The 24,389-nt window shown below is 34.3% G+C and overlaps 4 protein-coding genes across 5 annotated transcripts; 2 read left to right on the forward strand and 2 right to left on the reverse strand.

Annotated features, from left to right (window-relative positions):
* The first annotated feature begins 1,659 nt into the window (after window positions 1-1,659).
* Window positions 1,660-7,110, forward strand: PUB13 (plant U-box 13). The gene is made up of 4 exons (XM_012983230.2): window positions 1,660-2,307; window positions 4,379-4,495; window positions 4,610-5,053; window positions 5,578-7,110. The coding sequence occupies exons 1-4, from the start codon at window positions 2,038-2,040 to the stop codon at window positions 6,721-6,723; spliced, it is 1,977 nt and encodes a 658-aa protein (XP_012838684.2). The 5' UTR covers window positions 1,660-2,037; the 3' UTR covers window positions 6,724-7,110.
* A 5,517-nt stretch (window positions 7,111-12,627) lies between these two features.
* Window positions 12,628-15,294, forward strand: LOC105958738 (putative E3 ubiquitin-protein ligase XBAT31). Of its 2 annotated transcripts, XM_088814696.1 has the most exons (9): window positions 12,668-12,755; window positions 12,786-12,984; window positions 13,075-13,134; window positions 13,239-13,310; window positions 13,396-13,517; window positions 13,650-13,790; window positions 13,871-13,978; window positions 14,206-14,464; window positions 14,537-15,294. In XM_088814696.1, the coding sequence occupies exons 2-9, from the start codon at window positions 12,805-12,807 to the stop codon at window positions 14,930-14,932; spliced, it is 1,338 nt and encodes a 445-aa protein (XP_088670822.1). In that variant the 5' UTR covers window positions 12,668-12,755; window positions 12,786-12,804; the 3' UTR covers window positions 14,933-15,294. The 2 variants fall into 2 exon arrangements, with proteins under 2 accessions (XP_088670821.1, XP_088670822.1); XM_088814695.1 differs by having other exon boundaries at window positions 12,628-12,984.
* A 1,568-nt stretch (window positions 15,295-16,862) lies between these two features.
* LOC105959187 (uncharacterized) lies at window positions 16,863-20,216 on the reverse strand. The gene is made up of 11 exons (XM_012983232.2): window positions 19,947-20,216; window positions 19,723-19,857; window positions 19,226-19,292; window positions 19,014-19,110; window positions 18,659-18,755; window positions 18,438-18,521; window positions 17,950-17,993; window positions 17,730-17,795; window positions 17,543-17,602; window positions 17,361-17,412; window positions 16,863-17,229 (listed from the first exon to the last, which is right to left on the reverse strand). Exons 1-11 carry the CDS (start codon window positions 20,116-20,118, stop codon window positions 17,144-17,146), a joined length of 960 nt encoding a protein of 319 aa, XP_012838686.2. The 5' UTR covers window positions 20,119-20,216; the 3' UTR covers window positions 16,863-17,143.
* A 289-nt stretch (window positions 20,217-20,505) lies between these two features.
* On the reverse strand, window positions 20,506-22,237 carry LOC105959188 (uncharacterized). The gene is made up of 4 exons (XM_012983233.2): window positions 22,036-22,237; window positions 21,800-21,922; window positions 21,543-21,704; window positions 20,506-21,154 (listed from the first exon to the last, which is right to left on the reverse strand). Exons 1-4 carry the CDS (start codon window positions 22,146-22,148, stop codon window positions 20,674-20,676), a joined length of 879 nt encoding a protein of 292 aa, XP_012838687.2. The 5' UTR covers window positions 22,149-22,237; the 3' UTR covers window positions 20,506-20,673.
* Window positions 22,238-24,389: the final 2,152 nt, after the last annotated feature.

Here is a 24,389-nt window from a genome sequence, read left to right on the forward strand (position 1 = left end):
ATTCCCTGTGGGATCGACATCCGACTCTCACGAGTCCACTTTATTACTTGTTTGCGATACGTGCACTTGCGTGTTGGTATTTAGCAACCAACATGTAATAAGATATTGCCGAGTTGATAAGTGATCTCCAAATTGAAGATGGGGTATGGACCCATTGATCCACCCCAACTGAGTTTATTAAATTTTAAAAATTTCAAGTGGACTGGATTTTTAATTGGGTTTTGTTGGATTCTGGATTTATTTAAAATTGACCCAAGCCCAAAAACATGTCAATTTTGTACTACTAATTCACATTTGACTTTTTTTACGTTGACTTTTTCAAACTTTACCACATAGCATATGTGGTTGAGTAAAATGACGAGTTGGGTTACGTTAAGACTTATGACTGATTCTATTAGCTCTGACCTTTACTAATTCTTTAAAATATTTTGTTTTATAAATTAAACATTCTCCTCATTTAATGTGGTAATAACGTGACAGTGATGATTCATTATTCCTTACTAATTTTGTAATTTGGATTTGAACTTCTCGATTAAATGTTATAGATGGATCTTGTTACACATAGCTAGACTAGGTTTCTCGTGTAATTTGCCAAAATTATGCTATATAATATACTATTTCTTTAATGTTCCCTTATTGGAGTGACAACGTGAAATTACACAAAATATGTTGTTGATATGTTGATTAGTGTAACTTACTCCCATTTTCTCATTATTGGGGCACGTGCCTAGGATTCAGTGCTGATATGTTGATTAGTGTCAAGAAATTTCAAGGCAAGTGATCAAGGTTAGGTACATAAAATGTCATGGTTCCAATGTTTGTGCTTTATTATTGAAGCATGAAATGAAAGCTTTATATATATATTTTTTTAACAATTCAATGTAGATGAAAGCATTATTTGTTTAGAGGATGTTTGGTTAAGTTTACAGTTTATTAAAAGAAAATTATAAGATGTTTAAGAGCTTATAATCTCTTGTAAAGTGTTTGATAATTTATTTAATAAGATCTTTTTTTTTTTTTATTAAATATTAGGAACAAATAAGATATTTTTTGTATAAATACTTCTATTACAGTTTATAATATCATTATCCAAATTCCTTAAAGATTAATTCTAAAATTAATACGTAATAACTTATCAACTTTTAAAATAACTTATCAAATGTGAGAGTTTATCAGCTTTAAAATAAACTTAGCCAAACAGATCCTTATTATTTATATTAAGTACAACTAATGTGGACGACAATTGACACCTTTAATTTGGGAGGATACATGCATTTTAGCAATGTTTTTCATAATTACTTTTATCAAAGTGGAAATCATGCCAAAGTAAGCACTATGCATATTATTATGTAATTTTATATTATATGTATACAAAATGTAATTTACAAATTCAAACGATTTTGACTAAGAAAATCAATTTTGGAATAAATTTTCATTTCAATTTTTTGAAATTTTGATATTTGATATGTCCTAATTTTTTTTGTAACGAACTTGTAATTATTTTTTCCACTCAAATTTTTTCTTTTTTTTTTTTTTTTTGTTAAAAAATGTCGAGTACGACTAACCTTAATTAGCGCATATATAATTTTTAAAGATCAAATACATATTTATTTTATTGTAAAACAATTTAATTATCCCTGTGTTTTATTCCCCCCCTTCACATCGTGAACCACGCTGCTGTAAAACCCTCCTCTCTCTATTTCCACCGCCGGTAAAAAAAAGACTTTAACAGATCCCAAGCCAAGTTGACCAAAAGCTGTTCTCTGGTAATCTTCTAACTGCAGTTAAGCCGCGCCGCGCCGCGCCGCTATACCCCCACCCCCACCCACCCACCCCACCCCCCCGGTATGAAGTCAAGTCTGAACACCTCCATTTTTCTTTCTTTCTCTCTGTAATGGAGAAGTCTCCGACCTGGACCAGCTATTCCCCATCGCCAGCTCAAATTTAGCTTTACATCCGTTGACTCCAGTTCACCATTTTTTCTACTGATTTTGAGGATTTCTTCTCCGTGAATTCTGTTCAGATCTCCGGGTGACAATGGAGGACGAAAAAGCCGCGTTGTCGCGGAAATTGATCGATATAGTGGGCGATATATCGGCGATTTCCGACTACAGAAGCCCCGTGAAGAAGCAGTACACCAATCTAGCTCGGCGGCTGAAGCTGTTGACCCCAATGTTCGAAGAAATTCGCGATGGCAAAGATCCGCTCCCCGAAGACTCCATCCAAGCTTTAGCTTCGCTGGTGACCGCCCTCGAATCGGCAAAGGAGTTGCTCCACTTTGGCAGCGAAGGCAGCAAGATATATCTGGTCGGTATGGCATGGGTTTAATTATTATTATTATTATTTTGTTAATTTACAATTCCCTTCGATCTTCAGTGTAGATCAGATCACTTATTGGTTTAGGTGCTTATTGTTTGTTTGATCTGTTGATTTTTGTTTTGTTTTGAGTGTATTGATGTTGACATTTCTGTGTCTGTGTTTACTGGATGGATCATAGGATAGGATTTATCTAATATTGATTATCTGAGTTTCGAGTGACAGTACACATTTTCTTAACCTTGTTAGTAAATCCAAACATGGACTGTTTGCTAGCAGCTCTTAGGAAATTGGCGAGGCATTTACCCGGTTCAGATTTTGGATTCCAGTTGCTTGTTTGGATAGTAGAGAGAAGCAGTTGATGAGTGATTGATATATCTAAAGTCGCCCGACACTAATTGGAGAGAACGAGGGAAACAAACTGAAAACTGGAGACCATGCGAGATTCTTTTTCGTTGGTCGAATCTTGTTTCCCAAAAGTTTTTGAGGTTATCTATACTAGGGCAATTTTCGGGATTTGTGGAGAGAGAACTATGCTAAATTAAGAATAGAAACTGTCTCTCAAATGGAATGCCACCACTCTGTAGCATTGTTTTTAAGACTACCTAAGTTTGCTAGTTCGTCATGACAATGTCATCGAAGGAGGGACATGATATTCCCGTGATTTTGTAGTTATCTAAGCCTGTTATGTGTTAATTGTTATGACATTGGGGTTGGGAAAACCGCATTTGTGATTGGTTGTTGCCACGTAGTGTCCACAGCTGTCTTGCTTGCCACGTATTGACATATGACGGAAAACGAAATACCGGTTTCATTTTTATTAAATGATTAAAACGTGTTTAACAACTTTTTCCACGTGTTATTAAATGTCCTTCAGAAACAATTTAGGAAAATCCCAAAGTAATCCAGTAAAATGATTTTGTCTCTGACATCATCTGCGTGCGTACATTATCTATGTATACGTATGTGATGAATGCATCCAGCAATCTAATAAGTATAAGTAATTTCAAATCTGTCTACATCTCTATGACTTCCAATGTGCTAGGCATGTCTAAAGTGTCAAATTTCATATCATTTTCTGTAAGTTATACAAGCAAACCCCAGTATCCGATAGAAATATCTATTCAACCTGCCTATTTTTGTTAAGATCCAGAAATATTGTCTTACCATGCTTAAGAATGTCAGATCTTCATGCTTCCCTTTTTCATTGCATTTCATGCATAGGAATGTAAGAGTTTAATGTGATCTTGTGATACTTTTTCGTTCAATTATTTCGTCATATTGGCATGTTCCAGGTCACATCAATAACATTCTATGTTTAGCATCATCTTCCCTTTTGTGGGGAAAAGCAGTGTTCAAGAAACTGATTGGATTTTCTGTTTCTACCATGAATTGAGTGCCCCAGTCCAGCTGTTTAAACAGTGTTGCTGGTCAAGAAAGGCCAATTTGTTAAACTGGATAATTTTTTAGCAAATTAGTAACTGGAAACCGTGTTTTGCTGTTTTAGACTCCTATTTATTTATTTTTATTCCAGATTTTTATTCCTTTGTCCTTCTCTAATCTCCCACCAACTTTCTTCCTTCTAATTATTCTAGAGCCCCCAGTTAGTTTGCTAAGTAAAGCAAGTACTCAAATTCAGATATCTTACTCTTGGAGGAGCACAAATATCCAATTAGATAAGCAATTCAGAAATGCTTGTTGGAACTGTGGTTTTAGCTAGTTATTGATGGAGGAGTTTTATGACTCAGATCTGAAATCAGTTAGAAACCTAGAGATTTAATTGCGTATGGAAAATAAGATTCAATAGGAAGAGAAAGAATCTTTACCTATTAGTCTTATTTCGATGGGAAAAAGAAGACCTTAGGAGATGAAAGGGATGTGCGGTGAATGGAGAGGACAGTGGGGTTAGTTTCGTGAATGTAGTTAATTAATTGTCATAATTAGTTGCCGCTTTAGATAATATATTGGTTTGCGGTTATTTTTTTGGTCCACATACCTGTTCTTTCTTACGGTTTCTCTCCTCGAAGTACAACAAAATTTCAATAGGAATATCTGCATGCAGGTCTTAGAAAGAGAGCACATCATGACTAGATTTCAAGAAGTGACAGCTGAACTGGAGCAAGCTCTGAGTGGCATTTCTTTCGAGAAACTAGACATATCAGACGAGGTCAAAGAACAGGTTAGCTCTTTGTCTTTCATTTCGTCTAAATTTGAAACTGTCGTAGTTGCTGATAACTTCTGAAAGTGTTTGAAAAAAGTCATTTAAGGTATCTTCACATGATTTCTTTTCCAGGTTGAGCTCGTCCTTGCTCAGTTCAGAAGAGCCAAGGGAAGAATGGATGGACCAGATGATGAGCTGTACGATGATCTTTTGTGCCTTTACAACAAGAATAACGATGCTTTAGAAGATCCAGATGTACTAATCCGATTGGTCGAAAAATTACATCTTGGTGGGATAGCTGATTTAACTCAAGAATCGCTAGCTCTGCATGAGATGGTTGGGGCAACTGGCGGGGACCCAGAGGAGAGCATAGAGAAGATGTCGATGCTTCTGAAGAAAGTTAAGGATTTTGTGCAGACATCGAATCCAAATATTGATGCCGAAAAGTCTACCCCAACAAGTAGTGGTGAAAAAACACCAATTGATGGAAATCAGAACCTTGTTATACCGGATGATTTTCGATGTCCTATCTCTTTAGAGCTAATGAACGATCCTGTCATCGTCTCAACAGGACAGGTACTGTCCTATATCTTGCTTCCAAACTCAGGTGTTTATAGTTTCTCTTCGTGTTTTAGTATCTTCATCAGTTTGTAAATTTTGAATGATACCTTAACTGCAACATTATTTCTTTTCTTGTTGTTAATTACTTCCGGAGGAGTAATGACCTGCACGAAGTATTCAATATTTGCATGCAAATAGATTATCACTGGAAGACAATCTTTTGGAATCTGGCTAGTATAGGAGTTGCATACATGGCGAGGAAAATCCAAATGTTTCTTTTTCTTTTCTTCTTTGTATTGGGTTCAGTCTCATATTTATATTTTATATGTCTATCCATCCATTGATTGTCCACCTTAAGGCAAAAAGTGGTATATTTTGTGTGCTTTGAGTGTGTGTGTGTGAGTAATCTAAGTAACAGAAGCATTACTATATTTGATGCCTCTCTCTCTCTCTCTGCATCTTCAGATGCTCCACGAACCATAGAATCTGCTGTTATTTTTTCATTAATTGTATTGCATTCTGATCTCTCTCTTGTATAGACTTACGAAAGGTTGTGCATCGAGAAATGGCTGGCAGCAGGGCATTCCACCTGCCCCAAGACACAACAAGCACTCACCAGCACAGCCCTCACACCAAACTATGTCCTTCGAAGCCTCATCGCCCAATGGTGCGAATCCAACGGCATCGAACCCCCCAAAAGACCAACCACCTCCCGCCCCACCACCAAGACGGGTGGCTCCGCCTGCTCCGCTGCCGAGCGCACCAAGATCAGCTCCCTCCTCAGCAAGCTGACCTCCAACAGCCCCGAAGACCGCCGCTCCGCCGCCGGCGAAATCCGCCTCCTTGCCAAGCGCAACGCCGACAACCGCGTTGCCATAGCAGAAGCCGGAGCAATCCCTTTACTCGTCCACCTCCTCTCCACCCCGGATTCCCGTACGCAGGAGCATGCAGTTACCGCGCTCCTCAACCTCTCCATATGCGAGGACAACAAGGGGACCATCGTATCATCCGGTGCGGTCCCAGGCGTGGTCCACGTGCTCAGGAAGGGGAGCATGGAAGCTCGTGAAAACGCTGCCGCCACCCTCTTCAGCCTCTCCGTGGTGGATGAAAACAAAGTAACCATTGGCTCCTCCGGTGCAATTCCACCTTTAGTAACACTTCTCAGCGAAGGCACGCAAAGAGGGAAGAAAGATGCCGCAACAGCGTTATTCAATCTATGCATATATCAAGGCAACAAGGGTAAGGCTGTGAGGGCTGGGGTTATACCTACGCTGATGCAATTGTTGACCGAGCCTCAAGGCAGCATGGTGGACGAAGCACTGGCGATTCTGGCAATATTGGCTAGCCATCCGGAAGGGAAGGCGGCCATTGGAACTGCTGAGGCTGTGCTCGTTTTGGTGGACGTTATTGGGAGTGGTTCGCCGAGGAACAAGGAAAACGCGGCGGCAGTTTTAGTGCACCTCTGCTCCGGTGACCAGCAGCACCTCGTTCAGGCACAGGAGCTAGGCGTGATGGGCCCGCTTCTTGATTTGGCACAACACGGTACTGAAAGAGGGAAACGAAAAGCCGCGCAATTGCTCGAGCGGATGAACAGATTTGTGGAAACGCAGAAGCAGGCACGGGCACTAGCTGAGAGTCAGGCGATCGCACATCCACCTTCATCGGCTAACGATGATGATAGTTGAGTGAAGGAATATTCTTGTTCTGTATTTTTTTTTTTTTGTTTATTTATTTGGGTTTTTTCTTCATTTGTGGTTCTCTTTATATAGCTTGGTTGTTATGAGGGTAAAGGTGGAAGATCACCTCTCCCGTTCTTCCCTTTAAGTTGATATTTATATTCGTTTTTGAGTTCCGTTGAGGACTAAAAACGAGAAAAAAGAGCAATGAAAGGAGTCGAGTACGTACAGAGAGAAGTGGCCAAGCTATTGTTATGACATAATGTGAATGTCAATTGTAACCCCCCTTGTAAGTTGCAGCTGTAATCAATCATCCCCTAGTTTTTATCGAACAGAATCGATTTGAACCGTTGTGCATTATTGAGAAAAAAAGCAATACTCTCCTTGTTTTGTGTATATGTATAGCTCTTTATTGAACATGCTTCTTAGATGAACTATGTATGCACTTGCTGTATCATGTGTTGTACACAAAAGGAGATCTGAAATTATTGGATTTACTTTATAATTTGTCATAGTTTTGATGTTGTCATTTGGTCGTAAAGACACGCAGGAAACGGTTTTTCATTTTTAACGGTTTTGGTAAATGCTGATAAGCTCACTCGTTCCTAATGGTTACGAATTCTAGGATTCTAGAATCTCGTATAGAAGTGCAGATGTTGTCGAATGTCCTAGTAAGTACATCGCAAATATCTATCAAAAGTTGATAGAATTAAGAGAAAGATTGAGCTACTAGCATTAGACTTAACTTGTATAATATAGCAACAATTAAGAGAAATATTATAAGCAGATTCATGAAGTTTCTTGCCTAAGTTTCTTTATCTTACTACCACTCACAAAATCTCTGAGAAAATTTGGAGGAAAGAGTGACTCAATTTCACTTGACAGATCAAGTAGTACTCTTTGACCTAATTTTCTCTTTATGGATAGGAGTGTTGATTTGGGTTTTCTTGGAGGTGGTGGGCATCTTGGGGGAATATTCTTTTCGTGATCGACTGCTTTCGGTGTCCTGCACCCACCATCTTCTTCTTCTTCTTCATCATGCTCGTCAACTGTTACAGAAGATGGCAGTTTGATCTTCAGAACAGGCACTGAAAAAGCGCTTTTCTGATCAGATTCTTCTTTGTTATGGAGCTTTTCAAAGAAGTAGTCGCGTTTTGTCGTTGCATGCAGATTATCTTTACCTAGGAGAATTTTAGCATCGGAAGCAACTTTAATACTGGGCAAACCCATGGAGGAAATTAATGGCTTGAAGTTTGTGTGCATGAAGATTGAAATGTTTCAAGGGATGTGTATTATTTTAGGTTATGTGATGTATATATATATATATATATATATATATGTATCTAATTTGTTGGAATAACAGATAGCATATTGATCAGACAAAAAGAAGAAGAAAGAAGAAGAAGGAGCTGTGGTTTTTGATGTGAAGGTTTGGAAAATGTGGTTGGTTAATATAAAGAGTATTTGCTTTTTAGTTTTGACCTTTTTCTAGAGAGAGAGAGGGAGAGAGATTACCAAGTTTTCAATAATTGAAATTAATAACAGCCCTTTTGGGTGAGGAATCCAATGCAAACAAACCTTGTATAAAATCTCATTAAAAAGACTAAAAAAGAATGAGCTATTTATTTTCCACACACACTGCCTTTTGTGATTCTATACTAACTTTTATGCAGGAGGAATTAATTACTTGATATAGGTAAACCCTTTTAGGTGCACCTATTTTGTTTCTTTTGGATGTATATACAGGATCAATCTAAGGCTTTTTTTCATTAGTTTAGTCTTCGCATTCAACACCTGGATACTTGGAAATGTCTGAATACGGCTCGGACACCCGTGTTGGGCTGTGTCGGACAGTGATCGGGAACACAAGTAGCAAGGGCGAGCGGTTCTTCAGATCGATGAGGCATGCATCTGAATATAATTGAGTATAGTTCATTAATTAATTAGCAATATTTAAGGACGTAGGGTATGTTATTAATTCCTCCAACTTTAAATGGTTTATAGTTAGTTTATACATATATGATATATCTGATAAAATGTGATAGAATGAAGCAAATGACTTACATTGGATCCTCCTCACCAGAAATAAATAAATAATAATAATAAATAAAGAATAGGTGTTCTGTATTTTCCAATGTGAATTCGAATATAATCAGCTTTAATTTACAGAAATTAAATAAAAAAGAAATGGATTAGTTGCCACCCAATCCATTGACATCCTTCCATTGTACTTAGATCCCACCATCTCAATAATCCAATTCATACATACCTATGTCCAAACAAATTTAATTAATCTTCCAGCAGATATATATTCCAACCGTCCACTATATTATATGTAAATATTATTAATTATTATTTTGATAAATATATATTTATGAAGTTATAATTAAATTGATGTATTTTCAACACTAAAACTTGATTAAGAGTGTGAAACTGACATGGCCCCACAAGCATGCTATGTTTTGGGTTGAGTGGCAACATGCATTATTCTCTGCAGGACAGTTCTGTAATGAACTTAGGATTCCCACATCCAATTTTGTCTGAATTAACTAAATAATTCTTTCTTCCATATTGTTCTTTTACCAACATGGTTTTTTTTCTTTTCTTTTTTTCCCTGAATTTTTTCATAATATTGTTGGAGGGGTCATCGATCATAATAATAATTATATTGGTACCAATCATCATCACAAGGCTGCTGAAATGGAGAGAGATCTTCATTATGTTATATACTATTTCTCAATCAATCAATTACTTATACTTAATTACAGCCACCCTTTTAACTATGTATTTTTTTTATAAAAAATCTGTTTTTTTAGGTAAATTTAACACTATAAAAATAGACGTGTAAGATAACGCGTAGTAGATGGGTGGTTGTAATTACCCAAACATAAAAAATTTTTTTCGTAATTTAATCATATCTAAAAGAGTGGCAGTAATTTGTGGGTATATAAACACATATGCATGCGAACACTTTAATGGTTTGTTATATACTCTCCCTCCTTATATTTGAATAACTTTCGGAAAAAGTTATTGTTTGTTTAATTTGTTAAAGAATTAAAAATCTAACATGATAATCGATAATGTCATGATTATGTGAGGCATTTAGGTTACACAATAAATGGCACACACTCTCATGCCACCACATAATAATTAACTCTCTCTCTCTCTCTCTCTCTCTCTCTCTCTCTCTCTCTCTCTCTCTCTCTCTCTCTCTCTCTCTCTCACACACACACACACACACACACACACAAATGTTATTATCTAATTGGGCCAAATATATGTGGTGCTGAAATCATATATTAGAATGGCCCAAAACAGAATCCTGTTACTGTTCATGAATTCGAGATTTGGGCCCATTTTTTGTAATCTAATAATAATCATATTCTGGATTTGGTAATCAGATTATAATTAGACAATTTTATTTCATTTATTTATTATCGAGCGGTGATGTAAATAAGTCAAAGCCGTGTTCATAATAAATCACCAATAGTATATATATATATATATATATATATATATATATATATATATATATATATATATATATATATATATATATATATATATATATATATATATATAGTGGTGGTATGTAGCATCGTACGTTGACTTTCAAGTCAAGATTTGAATTATTTGTTTTGGTTAAGAATTATATTTAGATTTATGAGTTGTTAGTTGTTACAGTAGTAGTAGCTGTCTGTGAATAACACTCATTTACGTTTTAATTTTGCTGGATTTATTGGAAGTGAACAACAATAAACAGTTTTAATTTTTAAATAATATTTTGGGTAAATAACACTTAACCCCTTTGTAGTTTGAATTTTGTGCACACAGACCCCCTATAGTTTAAACTTTATGCACATGACCTCTCTGTACTTTTAATATAAATACATAACCCTCATACGATATTCCACTTGGTAAATTATCATGCTTATTAGGAAGATGAATTTTTTTAAAGTACGAGGGCATTATGTTTCGAAGTGCTTATATTAAAACATAAGGTGGCCATGTATAATATTAAAAGTACAGGGGTGTCATTTGCACATACTTCAAAATAAGAGGAGTTAAGTGCTATTTATCCTAATATTTTATAGTTCCGATGTAGGTAGCTTACATTTTAGTGGGAATAAGGCAACAAGGAAATTTGATTGGTTCAACTGTAGTTGTGCAAGTTGGTTCAACTATCATTCTACAGTGTACACACATAAAACGAAAAGGCAAGGATATATAGTCAACACTTTTTTTGTTTAATTTTATTTATAAAATAAAATAATAATAATAATTGCTATTATTATTATTCTAACAAAATAGAATATATGCAAAAAAATCCAATAATTTTTTTTCCCTCTTTTGGGCCTCAAGACGAATTCCTTATTCCTTTTGGTGGCCCATAATTTAACTTTGTGGCTGACAAATTATTCAATATTGTTCATCACCATAAAATAAATTAATATAATATTAACATTATTATACTAATTTAATCAAAATATACTTATGAGATTTTATAGAGGACCCAGCAAATATCTTTTTTAATCAACTTGAGCCAATAAACATGCTTACCGTGTATATGTGTGATTTATTATTCCATCCATATACTTCCTCCCCCATATTAATTAAGTATATAAATTATTTGAGAGTTTTGAGAAAAACCCCTAATTAAAATTATTTATCAAATTCTACCGACATAAGTTGAACTAGGGTTGTGCATGGGTCGGGTACGAGAGATTTATAAAATTTTGTTTCAAGTTTTTGGGCTTGACTTCTTTTATATATTATTTTAGCGTTAAGAAAATTAGAATTGTAATTAAAATATTTATACTAAAAAAAATTTAATAAAGAAATCGAATGACCGATATTACCTAATCAACCGAATTTTGAGTAAACTGAAAACCAGGAACCCGAAACAAAAAAAATATCAACTGAAAAAACCGAATCGAAAGTGGATCGATTAACCCGATAAATCCAACTCATGTCGGCCTTATGTTTACCTTAAGTTAAACAGATTGTGACATGCAACTTTTGCTAGTTGTGGTCCGTGGTTTTGGTGCTACATTTGAAATCCTTTTGACCTGTGTGACTAAGGGCTCAAATTGCAAAAAACACCTTAAAGTATGTATGAATTACAAAAACTCTCCTTTATAAAATAACCATTATTCCTCCAAGGTATATTTGCATTACAAAATTCCCCCTTCATTTATTTAATTTGCTATTATATTTTCAGATGGACAAACAAATATCAATTTTTGCGTCTAAGTTCTTAAAAGTTATCGTTTCCAATTTTTTTTAAAAACAACCGACTTTCATTTGCAAAAATAAATAAGGGTTAACTACGAAAAGTGCTCGATTGTTTTTTCTTAAACCCCACATCAAATACAAAATCTTAGAATTAACTACGACAAAATCTAGAATCTCACAGGCTCGTTAGTACTAGTGTTGCGGTTACAAATCTAAGTAGCAATTGTAATTTTTTAAAACAAGAGTAGTATTTTGTAATTAGACTAAACTTAGGGGTGGTATTCATAATTTCCCTAAACATAAATATCACCCATTATTTCTCTTAACACTATTAAAAATTTAAAACTTAAACATAAAGCATACCCAACTTGACAAAAAACCTCAAGTTGAAAAATTCTTTGATATTTCTTTCCAACAAAATACAGTGTGAAAACTTGAAAAGAAATTTGGACAAACAGCAAAAAACCCTACATTTTTTGACTTGAACAATCAACCAAAATTAAAAAAATTAAATATTAATCATGTATCAAATAATAATACCATTAAACAATACAAACTGCCCGGAAAATATCTGACTGCTGCCCGTTCGCGCACGCTCTTGCTGACGCGGTCAGATATATTTACTCTCTTCTCTTCCCCTTCTTCCCCCTTCCCGGGCAGCTCCATTCTCCAACACTCTCCCCCCTCCCCACCCCACCCCACCCCACCCCCACCCCCACCCCCACCCCCAACCAACATAAATTTATACAAATAAATATGTGAAGCACTCTCCATCTGCAGCAACCACCACCTCTTCCACGGTGGTGCATCATTGAAAGGAAGGAGGTGCACCACCACTTGCAGAGTTGTGGTATAATGGGTCAGGGGCTAAGCTGCGCAGGCAGTGAAGAACAGGAGCTGTTTACCGCAGTTCAGTCAGGCGATACAGATATTTTTCAGGCAATACTGGAAAGAGATTCAACCCTCATTCACCATTCCACCACTTACGATCGCAACTCCCCTCTGCATATCGCCGCTGCCAATGGCCAGATCGAGGTCCGATTTCTCTTCAATTGTTTTATTTTGCTTGCTTTAATAAAATGTTTGGTGTTGTTTTTTTTTTTTAATATTATTTTTGTGTTTCAGATTCTTTCGCTTCTTCTGGACCGATCTGTGAAGCCGGATGCACTGAATCGACAGAAGCAGGTGTCAATTGTATTCTGTTTTTCTTTTTTTTTTTTTTTTTTTTTTTTTTTTGGATTTTTGATTGAAGATTGATTTTGAATCTGTGGTGGTTGTGATATGTGTAGACTCCATTGATGTTAGCTGCAATGCATGGAAAGATCTCGTGTGTGAAGAGGCTGATTGAAGCTGGTTCCAATGTATGTATATATATATATCCCAAAATCAATAGATATCTCCTAATTTCTGTTTAACATTGCCCTAATTATGAATTTTGGGGGTCAGATTTTAATGTTTGATACACTTAATGGAAGAACATGCTTGCACTACGCGGCCTATTACGGCCATTCCGATTGCCTTCAGACCATTCTCTCCGTTGCACGAACCCCCGAGGTTTCAGCTTCATGGTATATATATATATATTCAAGAATGGATGTTTGTGATTTATTAGGACAAGAGATCCTAATTTAGTATATTTATCCCTTGAACATGTATAAACAATAACGGTGATTATTATTATGTATGCGGAATTTGTATAGGGGGTTCTCCCGTTTTGTGAACATTAGAGATAACAAAGGTGCGACGCCTTTGCACTTGGCTGCACGTCAAAGACGACCTCAATGTGTTCACATATTGTTGGACAGTGGTGCCCTTGTTTGTGCTTCAACCGGTGGATACGGGTAAAAAAATTTATCTGCGTTCACAACGTTTTTTTCGACTTCTTGAAATTGTTTTTTGAATTGTGATTTCGATTTTGCAGCTTTCCTGGCAGTACTCCCCTTCATTTGGCTGCACGAGGCGGTTCGCTCGATTGCATCAGAGAATTGCTCGCTTGGGGTGCCGATAGAATTCAAAGAGATTCATCAGGGTATTTTCTTGATTTTTGCAAAACTAATTCGATTTTGTCGTCCATTTTCTCAAATCACTATGTGCTTTAATTGAACCAATAGTTTTTTATGAGAACCATGGCTGTTGTTTTTATTCATCTATATCGCTATACGAAGTCATTTTTACTCTTAATTTCTCGAAATGTATATGGTAATATTATTTCTTTGTTACGTAAAATCATTTAATAATATTTATTGCACAATTCAGGAGAATACCATATACAGTAGCTATAAGGAATCACCATGGAGCATGTGCAGCTCTGTTAAATCCTTCATCCGCCGAGCCGCTTGTCTGGCCATCACCATTAAAGTTCATAAGCGAACTCAACGAAGAAGCAAAGTTTCTTCTAGAACAAGCCTTAATGGAAGCTAATAGAGAAAGAGAAAAAGTCATCTTAAAAGGAACAGTTTACTCTCTCCCTTCTCCATCCTGCTCCGATTCTGGCATCGATGATAATATCTCCGAGGTAACTTTAAAAAAAAAAAAAAAACCGTTTTTCATTTTACTCCGGGCTAAAATTTATTTCATTTTAATCTAGGCAAGCGATACGGATCTTTGCTGCATATGTTTCGACCAAGTGTGCACGATCGAAGTTCAAGATTGTGGGCACCAAATGTGTGCACAATGCACACTAGCTTTGTGCTGCCATAACAAGCCGAACCCAACGACTTCATGCACACCCGTACCACTTTGCCCCTTCTGCAGAAGTAACATAGTCAAACTAGTGGTGGCTAAAACTGGAACTAAAAACGATGTTGACCAAGTCAACCCTTCGAAGCCACGCAAGTCTTGGAGGGCCCGCAACTTGAGCGAGGGGAGCAGCAGCTTTAAGGGCTTATCGGCGGTCGGCTCGTTTGGAAAAATGGGTCGCGGGTCGGGTCGGATCGCTGCTGAAAACGAACTTCTTGATAAGCCGTTGAGCCTTGATATATAATACATATATAGCTCTATGCATCTTGCTTTGTAGATTTGAAAAATAAGCAAATGCAATGTTTGCAGGTTTGGGATTTGGCAAATAGTATATTATTCGTGGGATTTTATTTCCATTCTTGAAATATTGGAATTAAATAGGAAGCTATTTTCTTTTTCTTTTTTAAATATTGAAAATTCAAAATTATTTCATTGCTCCTTGTAATAGATGATGAATGAAAAGACTTTACAAGTGAGTGGTGGCTAGAATTTGAGACCACGTACTGTAATATAATTGAGTACTGTAGTGTTTGTTTGTCCCATATTCTTGTTGTTTTGTAATAAACAGTTGAATTATTTTATTTCAAAAAAATAATTTGTATGACAGAATTTCTGTGTTTCCATGTGATTATTGTCCCTTTTGATTTAATTGTTTTTTGTACTCGCCTGCTGAGAATTCTGGTTATCCATGTTCTAAGATCTGTCCCAATGCTGGTGCATCTCTATTTATTTTATTTTGAATTATTAACTTTGGCTAAAGAATTATTGATCTGAGCTACGTGGTTGGTCTCTATTCTACATTATTTTGGATTAAACTTAATTATTGATTTGTGAATTAATTGTATGATCCAATCGCATCATCATCATAAAATAAATCATTTTGACCGATCTAACTTTTTATTTTATTTTATTAAACAGCGATACCACCTTTTGCGGTGGAGGGAATTGATAGAAAAAAACAAATGCAACTTGTCAATTTTTCTGTCTTTTATTTGCTTTTCTTCATGGGGTTGGGGATGGGGATTATTATGATTTAAAGATTAGCAACTTGTAAATTTTATATAAAAAAATAAAAATAAATAAATCAATACTGCTATAAAGATCTGTGCTCACACTTGTCGACTCAATTAATTAGGTAAAACAGCAGATAATTATCAAGTCAAGAATTGTGTGCATCAATTAATCTAAATCTTAATATAGAACATTTCATTAAAAAAATCTTGCAAATCATACAAAAGACGCAAATTACACTAGGCGAACTATGTGTAATAAGTTCGATGTAGTGATAGTAGAAAAGAAGATTCGAATTTGTGTCAACTGACACATGTTTACTTGCTCCAACTGCTAGGCCAGAACCAGAACGATATATACTGCACTTGATTAAATGTTAAGAGAGTAAAGATGTATCATCTATTCCTTAAAATCAGTAGATCTAATTCCACATCTTAAGTAGGATAGATGGATGACTAGCTAAAAATTAAATAAAAAAGATTAAAAAATAAAAAATCATAAATATTAAAAATAAAAGAGTACACGTAATGCATATGATTTGGTTTGTCACATACTAAAAGGACAACAAAATGTCAAGTGGTTGAAAAACAAAGTGTGATATGAAAAATTGGTGGTGGTTAGGGGGCCTTGTTAAAGATTCAAGAATCAATATAAGTTGCGTGGAGTGGATGATTATGCATCATCACAAATTGATTATGAAATTAATAGAAAATAAAAATATCTTCCACAAAAAATATAATGACAAGGGCCCTCAAGCAAATTGCATTCTTACAGATATTTGGTGCAAATCAGTTTCATGGGGTACAAAAGAGGATTGTATTTATGTATATATAATATATATAAAAGATAATATCCTATTCATTTCAAATGTCAAATCTTGAATAATTCATCCAATAAACTGTGTGTACATGATGAGAAGCTTTACCTTCCTTGATTTAAACACCTTTTTAGATATTATGAATGAAAATGATAGATATAAATATCTATTTTGGTAGCATATACTGTTTATAACGAGTTTTGAGCCTTGAGTTTACCTCGATTGACCAGAAATCTTAATTTGTTGAAACATGAGGGACCAAATATGAAATTCACGCAAATTTGAGAGGAGGAAAATGAAATTTTCTCCAAGTTTTGAAAGAAAAAGAAAATCACTTCTCAGCAGATTCAACCTACCAAACATAAAATATGATTAGAATTCTGAGTTCTCAGTCACAACTTCTAATACATACTACCAAGGGCACATAGTCGAATACCATACATGTAACAATCACGTATAATACAATAACACACACACACACACACTATGTAACCACATTTTTTTTGTTCTGTATCAAGCAAGGCCTTGGTGCATTCAGTGCTTACCTCCTCTGTTTCTGATATTTCAGGCCTAATTCCATTACCAAATTTAGCTGTAGGCTTTTAACGACAAATATCGGAATTCAAATCATTTTGCTGTTAGGAACTCCTTCAGATTCATTACAATTCCTTTGTCATACGGGTTCGTAAATTGTGTGCCACTGTGTTCTTGCCCTGCAATTGATTGGTTCTTCAACTCAGAATTCTTGCATATAGTTCGAAAAAACATTAAATTTGAAATTAAAAGGAAAAAAAACCCCGACATGTGTGCACTTTACGAAAGAACTATCTCTAGTATATATTACCATCATGAGAGATGACTTTATCCTTGAATTCCGGATATTTTTCCCAGTTTATCTGCGAAAAATGTTGTCCAAGTCAACTATTATCCTTTGACGGTATGAAAGACGAAATTTGGAGGCATCACATATGATGTTAATTAATAAAAGCCTTATTTTCACTTCTTTAAAATGAAAATACAGCTTACCCATTCATCAGTTTTGATGTTAGAACATGCACAATAAACATGCCATAAGATGAAAACCACCTACAAGTTTGAAAAATAATTGTTTTTCAGACAAGAAAAAGAAAAAAAAAAAGAGCTGTCTTATTGAGAATCTCTTCAGCTAAAATCAAGAAACTGTAACTGGAATAGATACATAGGTGTGAAGTACCTGCCAGAGCACTTGAATTAGACAGAACAACATTGTACCAAGAACCAAGTTTCTGGAAGTAGTAATCTGCCGGAATTAAAACACTAATGTGATATCACAATATTAAAACATTTAACCAAAGGAAATAGATTCTGTTGTAAGAAGAAATCAACAAAACCGAACTATGTAATAATGCTAACCAAGTGCATCAAAGGGCACGATCTGGGGATGTATAACATACCTCCTCCCTTCCATCTTCATGTAACGTCTGAGACTTAGCAGTAACTGGAGAACAGAACAATTTAAACAACATAGTAAGTGAATTTGGGAGGAAATTGCAAAGAGGTTTAAAAATAAATAAATAAATAAAGGAAAACGACAAAACGAAAAATAGCACCAAATGTTAGACACATTAAGAAGTAATTCCCTAGCTAATTTTTCAGTTGGTAATCCGTATATATTATAAATGTATTTAAAAATAAAATTTGAATTATCAATAATCAAACGGCACCAAAAGAAAAGAAAAAAAAAAGATGAGATGATACAGTTACACACCAAACTGAATTTCCTCCATAAAGTAACATTTCACTCGTATGACGAATTTTAAGTCTCTATCTTTTTTTTTCTTTTCCTAATTTTCACTCTACTCTGCTATTTTTCTCCTGACATTTAATACAAATATCTGTATTGCGAAATGTAGAAGTTAAAATAAAATTGGATTGAACTCACACTGAGAAGCACATCCTACATAAGACGCCTCGGACAAGACAAATCCAACCAGGAGCACTATAAAGAAAACATGATTTCTTTGGCCTGCATAGCAACAATACAATTCCTAACGGATTCTTCTGAAATTATACATGATATCATGAACTATTAAAGACTACAAAGAGGATTTCAGTAACAGCTAAGTATTCAAGAAAATGTAGACGACACGCAAAAGTTATTACCTATACAGTTTCCAAAAGCAGGACAATGGTGGTCAAAGCCCAAAACGTATTTCTTGCAGTACTTGCAATATTTTGCCCTCCTATGTGCCGCAAAAACCTGGAAAACAGCGCAATGTTTACTACTCGCAAATAAATACATAGAAAAGAATGCAGAGACTAACATGTTTATCATTTATTCTGGAATTTAGTACATAAACTATTCCAAGTATTGTCCATTTTTTCTGACAAGTGCCCTGTATGCACATGTTTCTCTGTTTCGTTCCAAGTTAGTGATGACATTTCGAACTCCAATAGAAATTCTACGTTTTTCAAAACTTATGTTACAATAAGCAAGAAAATAAATAGTTTACAGCACCTCGCCTTGGGATTCAACTTCGCTGAGAGGGCTTTGGACAAATAGGTCATGGCCGGAAGAATTATGGGTTACAAAGCCCGGGTCCAATGACATAATACTGCAACCAATAATGCGATGAATTAAAGATATGGAGAAAATTCAATAATTTTGTTCTGGTGCAAGTGGATACGTAATCGAGTATGAGTTGTTGAATGCACCAATAAGGAACTTACCGGTATAGGCCAACTATGACCACGATGATCTCTATGTTAAAAACAACGTCCACAAAAGATGAAATAGCTGCACACAAATAGTAAGAATTACTGATAGCGAAACAAATAAATCTAGATAAATTTGCGTTTGCAACATAATTTCTGAGCAACTTCCTACTAACACTGTCTATAGATGGCTCACTAATTGTCTGCTAAATTTGAATGTCGGAAATCGAATTTGCTTCACCAAATATGGAGATAAACTACAATGTCTGATTTTCCATTTTAAATTCATGGATAAAGGAAATGCACTTTCGTAATATACATAGATGATTATGAAGTTCATACAAGCGTGGTTCCAATTAAGCTAGCACTTACATTTTTTGCATCCAATTAAGCAATCAAACTAAGAAAACCCAACCAATATTGAAGTATCCAAACACACTAAAAAATTTGGCAGCAATTTTTCACAACTAAATTATGATAAATCGAAGAAAATGAATTAGCAACATAGGTACCTCGGCGAATAACAGTAAGGTAAACAACCCAGATGAAGAAAACGGTAAGGAAAACAAAAGCAGGGGCCGAAGCCCTAACGCCGGCGACCTTCTTGCAGATTCTCCCAAACCCTACCACGATTAGAAGCAACACCGCTGCAATTCATTAAAAAAACACAAAATTGCTAAGAAAATTGATTATCGAGCTGAAAGTAATTATTGGCAATTAGAGAGAGAAATTGAACCTGAGAGAGGAAGAAGAGTGAGAAAGGATGAGCCGGGGAGGAACAGAGGGAGCAGAGTAAAAGTGAATTGGGTAACGAAAACAGAGATGAGAGAGACGAAATAACTAGCTATGGAATGCTTCTTCCATTTCGGATTTTGGTGGAGCGGAAATTCTTCATCTGATTCTACCATTTTGCCATGATCGGAGTTTTAGGGTTGCTGTCAAATTGGTACTTGCAGATGCTTTTGGGAAGAGATTATTTACACAAAAAGTTGAATTTCCTTTCATAATTATTCTTTTAAATAGTGAACGGAAATAAAGAAAAATTAATAATTTCGCGCTCAAATAATATATTAATTAACATTAATTCTATAATTAATTCTAAAAAAAAGTGGGAAAATGTTTAAAATTATTCTTCTTTTTTCATATATAATAATTAATAATATCTCATTGTTGTTATTATTTTTGTTTTTGGAACATATTATTATCCATTTGTTATGTTTTATGAGTAAATTTAATTATTAATTTATTTAAATACACCATATGATTCTGCTTAAAAGCTATAAAAAAAAAACAAATTAAAAAAAATTAATGCCACCAAAGGTTAACTATGTTGCGCTACATTTCAATTTCATAATACATCAAGAGTCCTCAATATGGCTATAAATTATAATCAGAATCTTGCTTAAAAAAAACATCAATAACTCCAATTCTTAAACATGGTTTCTTTCATATATCTCAACCGTTCAAATCAGTGCCGTTAGATGCTCACCATCATCGAACGGATGACATTCTTCCATCGAAAATTTCCCCCTCGGCTCGTTTTTTCGCTCATTCAAAAGGGAGTCCGATTCATCCACAGCCTCTCTCTCGTTTATACCCAATGTTTCCTTTGAATAATCCACTGGAGTACAATTTGATTTTTCCGATGGACTATTATTCTCTGTACTTGTCTTGATGGTATCTTTTTCACTAGGGGCGAAAAGGGAATCTTCTCGATCAAAAGTGTGATCATTGAACTGTGAATTGCATTTGTCGAATGCTTTTAGCGATGATTCTTGATTAATTTTTTGCCCCGATGAAGTTCTGTGGGAGAAGCTGCCAAATCCTTGAATCCCGATCGAGATTTTTCTTGCCTTGTCTCTTTCTTCTTTGAGAATCGGGCCTTTTTCGAGTAGCTTCAATGTTCTTTCACATTTATTCCTCACGTTCAGACCCCAATTAAATCTACACATATATTCAAACAAGATACTTAGAAGTAGATTTGTTCGAATAAATTAACTGCGATTTTTCGAGAATTTTTTCTTTTGTTGTTTTTTTATTCATGATGTCCCTAAATGTGGTTAGATTTTAGAAATAAACGTATGTTTTTAGACTAAAAGGCCCTTGTCTTTGAAAATTATGTAATTAGCGCAGTATTGATATTCTAAAGTGACGGATGAAACATTATAAAAAAATTCTCAAAAGTGAAAAATATTATAAAATGAACGCACTTTAGAATACGAATGTTGGATTCATAATTATATATATATTGCTAAAATAAACGTATTTATGTTAGTTTCTTAATATATGCATGTAAACTAGAGGGAGAAGTAAGTAAATAAATATTAAATACCCTTTCTCATCAATATATTGAAATGCTGCCATCTGTGAAATGACATCTCTATCCCTTTGAAACTCCTCTGCAACACTCTCAGGTCCATGAGTCAACAAGTATTCCAGCACCACTACACCCTTGTATGATTCTACCCAATTTCTCTTCTCAAATTTCACTAGTCTAAAATCCAAAATCCAATTTTTTTTTTTTAAATTAAAAATGGCAATCATCAATTAATAAATTAATTAATTAATAATTTAAAAAGAGAGAGAGACCTTTTGTGCAAAATCCCAACAATTCTCCAATAATCATCAACTTCAAAAGCAGCTTTGGTTAATATTTTCAAGATCCGAGCATCCGGGCCGCCCAGATTCCCATTTGTAGCTTCTTCTGCCAATCTTCAGACAAATAATCACAAAAAGTTTGTAAGAGAAACAAACATATTTATATTATATGACACTATATAAAACTTTTTAGGAGAGAGAAAGAGGAGAGAGAGAGAGAGACATACAGTTGTGCTGGCGTGGCATCGGTGAGGGCCAACCGGGCAGTCTTGATCTTCTCTCTAAAGAAGAAAGAAGCTTGTTTCTTGATTTCATGAAAGCTAGGTGGAGGATTGTTCATATTATTGTTTTCTTGATTTTTTCTTCCTTGTGTTGTATGATTGTTTTCACATCGTTTGACATTTTCTTGATCTGAGACTAATGTCGATAAAAACTATATTATTATTATTATTTAATTTTTTTGATAAGTTGAGGTGAGAAAGTGACCCTCTAACTACTATTCAATCTATGACATTAATATTTCTTTTTTGGGTAAATTACAACCACACCCCTGAGGTATGCTCAAATTACGAAAACCCCCCCCTTGTTTGGATAATTACAACCACCCCTCAACTATAAATCTTCTTACACGTCCACCCTTGCGGTTTCAAATTTAGTGAAATCTTCTAGATTATATGGAGTATTATCACTTTTGTACCCGCTTTATCCCATTCGAACTACGCATTTTGAATCAAGATGATCATAATATGTGTTTTTTAGCTTGTATATATCAGATTGTGGTGCATCAGAAACTGTATTTTTACACAAAACAAGTACAAATTAAAACACATTCAACGAAATCTAGATGATTATGTCGAAGATGACACCATAAAGATGGAGATGTAAGCAAAAATCATACTTGAAGGGGGTATATGTAATTATCCAAATAACATGAGTTTTTTCGTAAATTGACAACCTCAAGGGGGTGTTTGTAATTTACCCTTCTTTTTTTATTAGTCACGTAAGTCATAGGCTAATAGTTAGAATAAGAAAGTTTGCGTGAAATAATACAAGTTTGATACAACTTGTCAATTTATCACGCAGTTAGTCTAGTGTGGTTTACATCACTGATATAATTTGTAAGTTATTATACGAAAGTGTGAATTTACCAACTGCACATATATGATTAGTTGTGAATTCTTTTATTATTGATGAAAATAGATATATTCCATTTCTTAACACCAATTATGCAACTAGTGGTATAAAATAAGATGGTTATTGTTAGGTAGAAATTTGAGCATAAAATATTGTACTATAGAAATTGTTTAATGGAGAAATGGGTGGTGTTTTTTGTGTTGTTGGCACGTCATGGGAGTTGGACTTTTTTTTCTTTTAATAGTTAAATAAAAATAAATTCGAATTTAATTTATAGTATTTTTAAAGGTCAACATCTGAACCACTAATTTGTCGTGAAATTTTGGAATTTGTGCTCTTTCGTCATCGAATTTCAAACTTAGCCATCAATGATACATATAATTATTTTATTTTTTTAATTTAGTTGTTGGTAATGTATTAAAATAAAATAAAAAAATAGCCAATTTTCGTCCTAATTTTTTTTAATTGTCAACTACTGCAGTTATTGGGCCTACTTGTTTGGCAGAATGAGCCCATGAACATGCATAAACCAAATTTTATATATTTCTTAATTGTTAATTATTATCTCAGCAAAAAGAATATAATAATTCTGTAGATATATGTTTAAACTAAATTACGTCATTTTTTTGCTAAATCCATGCATCTCATAAATTACCAAAAAGATGGAGAAGTTGAAATTAAATTAAATTAAATTAATTGTGAAATAATTTGTTTTAAGAGTTTCTTAGTCAATTTTTTTCATATATTTTTTGTTGTCAATTTATATCTAGACCAGAAAATTGGACCTTAATTAAGACAAATAACCCCTATTTTCTATGCTACGACCAGAAATTCCTTAATTTTATTTATTTATTTATTTATTTATTTTTTGACTAAGATAAGAAAAATCAATAAACAGCAAATCAATTTTAGAACAATCTATCTATATATAATATAAAAAGAGGATCTATGCCCTCAATGATTGACATGTGGCAACTGATGATGTCATTTATCAAAATTGCTTAGTTGGAGTTCAATTGATGAGGTGGATTCTTCAATTGATTAGGTGACATTTTTATTTAGGTATGTTTTTAAGTTCTTTCCTATTTTACATTTACACAATCATTTAATAATTACCACATATTTATATATAATTTTTCAGGAATTTAATATCCTATCATTTCTAAAATATTGTATTTTTTATAATTTTAATTTTTTGAACTATATTTTTCGCCTCTTCTTTTTTAAAAATTCAGAACACTCAATTTTTTAACGACTATTCGATTTTTTAAATCATATTTTACACACTATTTTTTTTATAGCGAAATAATCATAATTATATTTAATTATTTATACACGGTTAATTAATTGTTTTTATCTCACATTTTAATTTAATTTTCCGAAATATATTTTTCGAATGTCTTTTTTCAAAAAAATAGAACACTCATTTTTTTATGATATATATTTT

Source organism: Erythranthe guttata, chromosome 14, assembly GCF_056151865.1.
Source record: "Erythranthe guttata isolate IM_541 chromosome 14, IM_541, whole genome shotgun sequence".
NCBI classification, from domain to species: domain Eukaryota; kingdom Viridiplantae; phylum Streptophyta; class Magnoliopsida; order Lamiales; family Phrymaceae; genus Erythranthe; species Erythranthe guttata.

Coding starts and splice junctions, on each gene's coding strand:
- PUB13 (XM_012983230.2), top strand. CDS start 2,038: ATGGAGGACGAAAAAGCCGCGTTGTCGCGGAAATTGATCGATATAGTG. Junction 2,308..4,378: donor AAGGCAGCAAGATATATCTG/GTCGGTATGGCA, acceptor ATCTGCATGCAG/GTCTTAGAAAGAGAGCACAT. Junction 5,054..5,577: donor TCATCGTCTCAACAGGACAG/GTACTGTCCTAT, acceptor TCTCTTGTATAG/ACTTACGAAAGGTTGTGCAT.
- LOC105958738 (XM_088814695.1), top strand. CDS start 12,805: ATGGGTCAGGGGCTAAGCTGCGCAGGCAGTGAAGAACAGGAGCTGTTT. Junction 13,311..13,395: donor TGATTGAAGCTGGTTCCAAT/GTATGTATATAT, acceptor TTTGGGGGTCAG/ATTTTAATGTTTGATACACT. Junction 14,465..14,536: donor TCGATGATAATATCTCCGAG/GTAACTTTAAAA, acceptor ATTTTAATCTAG/GCAAGCGATACGGATCTTTG.
- LOC105959187 (XM_012983232.2), bottom strand. CDS start 20,118: ATGGTAGAATCAGATGAAGAATTTCCGCTCCACCAAAATCCGAAATGG. Junction 19,858..19,946: donor CACTCTTCTTCCTCTCTCAG/GTTCAATTTCTC, acceptor AATGAATTGCAG/CGGTGTTGCTTCTAATCGTG. Junction 17,994..18,437: donor TGTAGGATGTGCTTCTCAGT/GTGAGTTCAATC, acceptor TCTGTTCTCCAG/TTACTGCTAAGTCTCAGACG.
- LOC105959188 (XM_012983233.2), bottom strand. CDS start 22,148: ATGAACAATCCTCCACCTAGCTTTCATGAAATCAAGAAACAAGCTTCT. Junction 21,923..22,035: donor GATGCCACGCCAGCACAACT/GTATGTCTCTCT, acceptor ATTTGTCTGAAG/ATTGGCAGAAGAAGCTACAA. Junction 21,705..21,799: donor GTTGGGATTTTGCACAAAAG/GTCTCTCTCTCT, acceptor TTTGGATTTTAG/ACTAGTGAAATTTGAGAAGA.